Source organism: Ochotona princeps, chromosome 16 (assembly GCF_030435755.1).
Source record: "Ochotona princeps isolate mOchPri1 chromosome 16, mOchPri1.hap1, whole genome shotgun sequence".
Classification (NCBI taxonomy): Eukaryota; Metazoa; Chordata; class Mammalia; order Lagomorpha; family Ochotonidae; genus Ochotona; species Ochotona princeps.
The window spans coordinates 42,674,239-42,684,100 of NC_080847.1; the positions used below are offsets into that span (position 1 = coordinate 42,674,239).

Genomic DNA, 9,862 nt, shown 5'->3' on the forward strand with positions numbered 1-9,862 from the left:
CCAAACCAGAAAGCAGCTGCAATGTGCAACCAAGGTCAAGGCCCCTCCCAGTCCCCAGGGGAAATAGCAGACCCTGGTCTGTAATTGGAGGGAGGGGGCAGATTAAAACACCAGCACTGACTCCTGCCTCTTCACAGCGCAAAGTGTCGGATGATAGCAAATCTAACTGGGAAAACCACCTCAAAATGTGATCACCACAGAAACAAATGACAGGGTGATTTCCGGAGGCCAGTGCTGTCTCAGGTGCTCCACTTCTAAACCTTGATGCTGTTGATGCAGCAGCTTTGGGGATGTGAATATCCTCATCAGAAGCAGGGAGTAGCTCCCACTTTGGAAATTCACCACTAAAGAATTCTAGTAAGCACTAATTTACCCCCATAACGGACAGGTAAAATGTCCCGACCTGTCACACAGCAAGAAATCAGCCAGATCTGGAGCCTCACCAGCAGAGCCAACACCTTGTTCCATAGATCACCTTCAACATTATCACAGAACTCACGGAGGTAGAGAAAATAACCAGAAGCTCCATGAAAAAAGGGAAAACTAGATCCTATGATACCCTTCACTGCCACTGACACCTTCTAGTACTTGGAGGGATCTACCTAATTTTACCTCATCCTAATAATTACATATGTAGAATCTGTGTCCCAGACACAACACAGAAAATTACATGTGCAAGAAATTAGAAACTCAAATTAGAGGCTTCACAAATACCTTGTATATCAGATTTTAATTTTTAATTAGAATTAGCTATCAAAGACATTGCACCTTCCAAGGCTATAACTGAGTTTAACAATGTCTGACAGTGGCTTTAATTGAATGCTTTAAAGACTTCCACATTGAGGTTAATTCACATTAACGTTCACAAATACATTATTAGCATCCTTAACATTCCAACTAAACCAACTGGTGATAGGTAAGACTTGCTCTCATCTCTTTCAAAATGATGCGAAGACCAAAACAAGCCCAGTCCAAGTCTCTATCCAACGACGACTAAGTCATCACTAGTGAACTCGTAGGCAGGAACTTCAAGGTTGAGGGGAGCGGGCCCCTTCCGGATCCTGCCAGAAGCATCATAGTGGGACCCATGGCAAGGGCAGTAATAACCACCATAATCTCCTGCATTTGCAATGGGTACACAACCAAGATGAGTGCAGACACCTATCAGGATAACCCATTCAGGTTTCTTCACTCGGTCTAAATCATGCTGTGGGTCCCTCAACTGGGACACTTCGACTGCTGCTTCCTGCTCAATTTCCTTCTGGGTTCTGTGGCGCACAAACAGGGGTTTGCCTCTCCATTTGAAAGCCATGTTTTTGCCTTCTGGAATATCAGATAACTTGATTTCAATTTTCGACATGGCCAACACATCCGCCGAAGCACTCATGCTGGAAACAAACTGGGAGACGGCATTCTTGGCGGCGTACGCAACACCCACAGTAGCTGTTGCTGTTACCAAGTACGAGAAACCCTTTCTAGCCTCGCTGCTGTCTTTTGAAGACTTGGTGCTATCTAACACTTCATTGCGGCGATAGTCAGAGAAGTCAGGCACTCGGACATCCGTATGAGAGTAACGAACAGAGGCAGGGACTGCAAAAACAGAAGGTGGAAAAAGAATTAGACAAAAGTCCTGAAAAGGATAAACCAGAATAATAAGCCTGTACAGATTCACAAGCAAAAAACCTGAACTTAAGTATGGCATCTGTTAGTCTCAAAAACAGTCAAATTAAAAATAAAATGAAGTCAATCACTATTCATAGTGATTTGAAATCACAACATAAACAATCATGGCAAAAACCTCCCATGTTTTCTGAATTACAACAGACCGCCCCTCCCCAACTTATCCAGGGTAACCAATACGGCATTTTAACCAATATTGAGCTTAAAACGTCTAAAACTGCTATCTAAACACATTTTGAAAGAACTGCTAAAAATTTAGCATGGACATGCTAAATGTAATGTGTTGGTCTAACTTTAGTAGCAGAAAACTTAAGCATATAACTAGTCTTACTTTAGTTTCAAGTGAAACTATTAATACGCAGACAAGAACATGTTTACAGAATAGGCACTAACTAAAATGGACTCTACAAAAGAACAAATTATTTGGGCCCAGCGCCATCGCCTAGCGGCTAAAGTCCTTGCCTTGAGTGCACTGGGCTCCTGTATGGGTGCTGGTTCTAATTCTGGCTGCCCCACTTCCCATCCAGCTCCCTGCTTGTGGCCTGGGAAAGCACTCGAGGATGGCCCAAAGCCTTGGGACCCTGCACCTGTATGGGAGACCTGGAAGAGACTCCGGGCTCCTGGCTTAGGATCGGCTCAGCTCTGGCCGTTGTGACCACTTGGGAAGTGTATTAGTGGACGGAAGATCTTCCTCTGTCTCTCCTCTCCTCTCTGTATATCTGACTTTCTAATAAAAATAGATAAATCTTAAAAAAAAAAAAAGAATCAATTATTCCAATTTAGTAAGGCAGGGCAGAAGCTGGTGTAAAATGTTCACACAGCCCTTTCCTCAGTGAAGGTGATGGCTTCTGTAAGAGTAGGAATGATCTTCTTTTAGAATTTTACTTAGCTATTTTATTTTACTTCTTTTTATTAATACCAATTTATGATACAGTTCCACAGGTCCTGTGATTTTCCTTATCCCCTCTCTCCTCACTTACTATAGTATAGTACTTCATACACAGTCGTATGTCCATCACTGCAGGCATGGACAATGGCAGAGAGTCCAGCATCCTATTGTCAAGATATAGTACACAGTTTCATTGGGAGGCCATCTTTGGAAGTAGAGATGCACACTACATTGTATCCTTACAACTGGATATGACAGTTTCCATCACACAGTTACTGTACATCCCCCTATTCCACCACCTTGATTCTCTGGGACATGATCTTTCTCACCGTTATGGGGCCCTCACTGGGACATTTCTACTACGTGCCACAAAATAGGCCCAATGCTTCCACCTAATCAAAGCCAACCTTGTCTGCATGGGATTCTTTAGGAATAAGTCACTTGGTCTTAAAACAGCAAAAAGATGTCCTTTTTTCTGACGCACTTTTAAATTCAAGCCAAAATAACTTATTGGCACGCTTCTAATTTTTTTTCCTGCAAATTATGTATTCGTACATGGATACTGCTATGTCTCATCCTAACACACTCCCTCAAGTTGTCAAACATGACATTATAGAACAACGCAACTACTCTGCACAGCGCTTCCTAGACCAGCAACTTTACACAAGCCACAAGTATTCACACACAATTATGAAACCCACATTAAAAATCATTTGATGGGGCCTAGCGTTGTAGCCTAGTGGCTAAAGTCCTTGCCTCACATGCACCAGGATTCCATACGGGCACTGGTTCTAATCCCGGCAGCCCCACTTTCCATCCAGCTCCCTGCTGGTGGCTTGGGAAAGCAGTCAAGGATGGCTCAAAGCCTTGGGACCCTGAACCTGTGGGGGAGTCCCAGAAGAGGTTCTGGGCTCCTAGCTTCACACTGGCTCAGCTTTAGCCATCGTGGCTGCTTAGGGAGTGAATCAACAAATGGAAAAACTTTCCATCTGACTTTCCAACAACAATAAAATAAATATTAAATTTTTTTTTAAAAAATCACTTGATGTTCTTTTCAGACTAACTCAATCCTATTTTGGAGGAGGCCAGGACATAAGTGGCAACATAGCATTCACAACTGACTGGAATCCAAGTAACACTGCATCATGTGCTACTCTAGTGAACAAGCAAGCATCATTTCCCCCAGTTTTGCTTTGGAGTACACAAAAGAGATGACAGTACCAAAATGTATTCTTCTACATAAAAAACATATCCACAACCACTGACCCCAAGGGAGAAAAGGTATTACAACACTAAATAAAAAGGTCTTGCCATTCCCACTCAGACCTTGTGGCCCACAAAACACAGCTGTCCTACTCTTCTCTTGCAGGAGCCACACCACCAAAAATCCTTTAAGAAATCAAATCACCATGTGCAAAAACCATTCTCTAAATTATTTATAGCATCCACATTAGTTCTTTTTCATAGCTGACTTGAACTGCCACTCTCATGGATGTAGCCGCAGCTTAACCTGCACTGCCCCGTCCTTTCGGCTTTGAGGTTAGCTAATGTACCTGGGAAATCTACATTACACAGTTCAATTACCCTCCGCAAGCCAAATACCTTCTCCTGATCCAACTCCTCACATATCATCACTGCTTATCTTCCATAAACCACCAACACAGACTTTATATAACTGAAGGTACAAGCTGAAGGCATGATCACACGGAAAAAACAGAAATAATTTTGCCTCTGGCTCTACTCCATCTGCCTATTTTAGGAAGAACAGTTTCATAGGACAGATAAGTCTCCTTTATTAGAAACCCTTCGGGCAACTGATGAACTCCAAAGATGTTGACCACCTTCACATGAACATCTCACCTCTAGGACTTGGAACAGGCTGGGCTAGTCCCTCTCCACCCTGGACAGCTTCCCCACCCAAATGTCTAATATTGTCACATATATTTTATATTAACTGTAAAATGCAAGGTTGTGGAGACAAAGACATTGGCAATGCCTCCAAAATCAAGGTCTGAAGAATCACCCATAAACACAAGAGAAATGTTATATATGTATGTTATATGTTATTAAGACATAAAGAAATTAGCAAACATAAAACGTGATTGACATGAACCTGAAATGAGGCTGAAAGGACAGATGAGACTTGGACATGTGAAAATCAGCAGGAAGATCACTGAGAGCGCAAAATATAGGGTAAATAAATAAAAGCAGGGGGCAGAGAGCAAGGAAACTCGGCAGGCACGTAGGGACGGGGTCACAAACTCAAGCAGCCAGTATGGCAACACTGAGACACGCGGTCCAGTGAGGACTCTAAGCAACAGGGACAGTCAAAACAGAGTACAGGACCAATTCTTCCCACGCAGCAAATGAGCCCAGATGCCAGCCACATCTGAAGACACCTTTCTCTCTTCGCAGTTTGTTCAAAATTACACATCAGCATGCAGGCCTCTGTTCACCGTCTCCAACATGGAGGGAAACGGAAGCCCAGGCACAGAATCTGGAATCTGCCAACAGGGCGTGAAATACACTCTTGGCAAGAGCCCCGGAGTAAGACAACTGGTCTTGGAGCATCCTATTCCACCATGCCCACACTGCATAGCCTTGGCCAGTCACTTCATCCCTTGTGGTTTGTCCTCGTATCTGTAAAATGGGAACATCACCAACCCCTGCCTCTTCCTGAGGTTTAGGTTTTGCGAACCCTTGCTCAGGTGCCTGAAAACACTGCTAACACTCCTGGGCTGCTGAGCTTGAGGCTGTCACTGCTTCAGTACAGGGAGGTGATGGGAAAGGCTATCTACAGAGTTGGGGTGGACAACTTCTCAAATACAAACGACAGGCCACGCCTCCTTTCATTTATTTAGTGCCTGGAGGGCGCCAAGAGCTTTACACAGAACACTTCCATCTAAGCTGCACTGCAAACCTATGACATTTATATAACCACCAATCCACTTCTCAGGGTAGGAAAAAACAGTTTACAGAAAGCTTGCTGGAAGTCAAAGGACTTGTAATCAACATCGCTGCCAGCCCCTGGGGCAGCAATCGGATTTCGAGAAGCCCGAATTAACCATAGAGGCACAGGTCTGGTCTGTGCGGGAGAACCCAGGTTGCCCACCAGGAATGGATTCCCAGGCCTGGGACCCCAGGGCGGGAGCATCCTGGAGCTGAGCGCCACACTGGCACCCGGCACAGGTGAGGTTAGCCGAGGGCGCAGGAGCACCCGGCACAGGGGAGGGCTGGCCGAGGACGCAGGGGCACCCGGCACAGGGGAGGGAGGGCTGGCCGAGGGCACAGTGGCACCCGGTACAGAGGAGGGCTGGCCGAGGACGCAGGGGCACCCGGTACAGAGGAGGGCTGGCCGAGGGCACAGTGGCACCCGGTACAGAGGAGGGCTGGAGGAGGACGCAGGGGCACCCGACACAGAGGAGGGAGGGCTGGGCGAGGGCGCATCGGACCTGGCAGAGGGAGCTGGCCGAGGGCGCAGGGGCCGGCCCAAGAGCGCCCGATCCTCCCCGAGAGGTCCCGCAACCACCCGCACTCCGCTCGACCGCGTTCTGGCCCAGGACTGAAGGGAGCTCCTCCGCCCGGCTCACCATTAAGACCTACGGAGACGACCAAAGGCCGGGCCGCGGCCTGGCCACTCAGCGACTCCCGGCACAGGAAGGGTCGCTTCACGTCCAGCACGGGCGGTTCCGGGGTGGCGGGCACCGCGGCCTGCACCAGGGGCCGCAGCGCGCCCGCCACCCCGAGGGACGTGGCCGACAGGACCGGCGCGAAGGGACCGGAGCGGGCAGCGACAGACAACATGGCGACAGTAGTTTCAACCGCCAAGCCGGTCACAGAGACGACCTTCCGCCCGCCGCGCAGGCGCGAGCCAGGCGCAGGACCTGTGACGTCAGCGCGCCGGCCCGACTGGATTCCTTCCGGGCGGGGGACCCGTTAGAGGAGTGTAGCCCCGGAGGCGGGGCAAAGGGGAGGGGGCGGAGCTTGCCGCCCTTTTCGCAGTCGTCGGTCTATCCTGGGGGCGGGGCAGAGGGGGGCGGAGCTTCCTGCCCTTTCTGTCCGCCTTTGTGTCCTGTTCTGTGCTGGGGGAGGGGCGGAGCTTGCCGTCCTTCATGTCCGTTCTGACGTCATCTTCCTGAGGGCGGGGCAGAGGGAGAGGGCGGAGCTTGCCGCCCTTCGTGTCCTCCGTGGTAGGTCTGTCCTGGGGGCGGGACAGACCGTCCGTCTGTGTTGTCTGGTTTGTGCTGGAGTGGTTGTTTGCTCGCCAGACTTGGGGCCAGGCGGTCGGAGAATGACCCGTGGGGGCAATTTTGAGGTCTTTAAGGCCGAAGTGTCATACAGAACAATTGCAGAAAAACAAGTTATAAATAGCTGAAATGCGGGTAGTAGTTCCCTCCCCGTCTTAAAAGGGCCAGGGACCTGTGAACAAAGCTTAACAATAGTGAGGATGATAATCATTTATGGGCATCTACTTCAGGGGGATCTAGTGCTTTACCTGCATTCTTTGGTTTGTAATCACGCTGTGAACCAACAAAGGTTATCATTGACAGTTTACCGGTTAGGAGACCTTGGACTCTTTGCTGTAGGCCGGTTAGGCCAGCCTCCGGGGTCTGCGCTTCCCCAAGGCCAGTTTCCCCAGTGAGATTTGGGGGGAGTGAAGACTTGGTCTCTGAATCACTTTCTGTCATCTGTTCACTTTGCATTCCCAAAGACCGGGTGAGACATGCAGTTTCGTGCTAATACTGTCTACACTTGCTAGCCGCCCTTTACACGGAATAGTTCCTCAGTTCTGAGCTTTTAGCAGACAACTAAATCTCAAGGGAATTCAGTTATATTTTGTCACAGTATCCGTTTTTCTCTCCATACTGGTTTTTTATTGGTGTAGTGAGATTAAGTTGATTTTTCATTTATTTATATCAAAAAGGGTTAACATGTTAAGAAAGGGATGTTCCCCACCCAGGCCTTACCTTGGGGAGTAGGAGAGAGAGCACCAGGTCCCTGAGGGGAGTGCACAGTCTCTTACAGGGTTGGGCACATGCTCCTCTGCACACGTCACTTCTGTTTGCACCTAGCACCTCACTTCACTGCCAGTTCAGGATTGGCTTGTGCACGTAAGCTCTTAGAGTGATTGCTATCACCACTGAGCAGGTGCCCTGTGGGTTACTTGAGCTTTTGTATGCAGGCTAGGGAAACCCCTAACAAGATGATACTAGGGTTTGAGTGGTTCATGATTCTGACTGGTTTGGGGCTGTAGATGGACACATGCGAGATTGCGAAGAGCTTGGCTGGGACCTGCTGCTGCCCAGCCTAGTTAACAGAAGCCATGCACACATTTGGCAGGTCGGTGGTAAGCGGATATAGGTTTCTCTGCAATGTGCTGGGTGCGGGCGCTGTGATGGAGGCAGCTTTTGCCGACCTATGTGTCCATTGGGCTTCCAGGTAGTATTTTCAGTTGAAAGGCTGCCTGTTTTAACACCTTGGATCCCAGCTGACTGACTTCTGATCTCTCTAGGTCCACCCTGGCCACTTGCCCTGCACTTCCCCTGGCCATCCGCAAGGCCCTGCTGTGGAAGCTGCTTCCCAGGAGTCCTGTGGGCACTGAGCTTATTCCCACCCCCACTGCAACAGCACTGAGGACAAAAGCAGGCACTTCAGACAGCTCCCACACGCCGTAAAACGGCTCACTGTATTCACAGTAGCTCTGTGACGCGGAAGAAGGAGCGAGCCTTCGCGGGCCCTCACACCTGGGCTGCACAGAGTAGAAGCTGCTACCTACACACTGAATTCAGGTCCAGTCCAGCCACGCCCCTAGCTATGTCCTACGCAAGTTATATAACCTCTCGATCTGCCTCTTTCTTCTATAAAACGTGGATAACAGTATCTACCTGGAAGAGATTTAAGGATTAAATGGAGGAACATGTTGTGAAGTGTGTAGAACCGTGCCTGGCACACAGTGATGCTAACTAAATGTTTATCATAGTAATGATAGCAGCACCATTTTCTGAAAGACGCTAAGGCTCAGAGAAGACAAATATCCTACTCAATGTGCATCATCGATGGACGTGATAACCCATTTGTTCTGGGCTCTAGTGCAGAGCTATCACGGGAGAAAGGTGACTGCATAGCTCAGTACCCATCCTTTCGTAGAAGGCATATGGGAACCTAGACTGCTTGACATGGATTCCTCTTGGCAGTCTGGCTTTACCTGGAGGGCTTCCAGCTTTCCTGCAGCAGCGTGTTCTTTCCTGGAGTGCTGCCCAGGGCTCTGGAGAATGACAGCCTGGTCAGGACATGGGCTCTGCCCCTTCCTAGCTGTGGGATTGGGAGCAACTTCAGCCCTCAGCTTCCTCATCTGTACAAAACAGGGGAAAAACACAAATGCCATGTGGATGAAAAGAAATAATGTCTGTGAAATACTTGGTGCTGTGCTTGGTACACAGCAAGGGCTTAATACATGCTTGTTACTTTTATAATCATAGGGAAATAGCCAGGGGCCCCCGGAACCTCCATGTGTGGGAAACCTCTCAAGTCCCAAGAAGCCTGAAAAGCGAAGTGCAGCAGGACTGACACAAAGCCTTCCTCTCAACAAAGCTGATTATTTTAAATCAGGGGTGACAAGTCATAGACAGGAGACCCAGGTCAGTCCCCTCTCCCTCGGTTTCACGTAGAGACCCATGGCGTAAACAATGCTGTAGGCTCAGAATTGTTCGTGAGCATTTACAAACGGTAACAAGCATTCTCACAAGCATGCTTCAAAGGAAGGACTAGTATGTCCCCTCCCCCCTTCAGCACATCCTCCACAGATATCTATGTCTTAATCCCTGAGACCTGAGATAGTGTTCCCTTATGTGGCAGAGGGCTTTACAGAGAGAATAAAGGATCCTGCGCTAGGGGATTATCCTGGCTCGTCCGTGCTGGCCTAGGTAATCTGAGGGCCAGGGAGGACAGAGGGGCTAGCTCCAGGGAAGCAGGGAAAGGCAACAGCGTAGCATCTGCCCTCAAACCTCCAGTCTTCTGGCCCCCAGAACTGTAACACACACACACCGTTTCTTCTGGAAGGTCTGCCCATTTTAGACCTGTGTTCTAGAAACTGTGACGAGCTGTTGGCCAGGGTCGGCACTCACTCCTCGGCATGGGACCTACCTCATTCACTCACATTACCTGCCTGTGCACTGAAACCTCTGTGGGACCTCAGGGCCACACAGGTCCACCTACAAGCTTGATCTGGTGCCAAACTAGGATCCCTCTCTGCTCCCTTCTCTCTTCTCCACGTATGTGAGCTGTTTCCTGAAA

General features: G+C 48.8%; 1 protein-coding gene across 1 annotated transcript; it reads right to left on the minus strand.

The window, feature by feature from the left end:
* Nucleotides 1–716: 716 nt before the first annotated feature.
* LOC101520130 (cytochrome b-c1 complex subunit Rieske, mitochondrial) lies at nt 717–6,471 on the minus strand. The gene is made up of 2 exons (XM_004594996.3): nt 6,160–6,471; nt 717–1,590 (listed from the first exon to the last, which is right to left on the minus strand). Exons 1-2 carry the CDS (start codon nt 6,371–6,373, stop codon nt 980–982), a joined length of 825 nt encoding a protein of 274 aa, XP_004595053.2. The 5' UTR covers nt 6,374–6,471; the 3' UTR covers nt 717–979.
* Between the last annotated feature and the right edge of the window lie 3,391 nt (nt 6,472–9,862).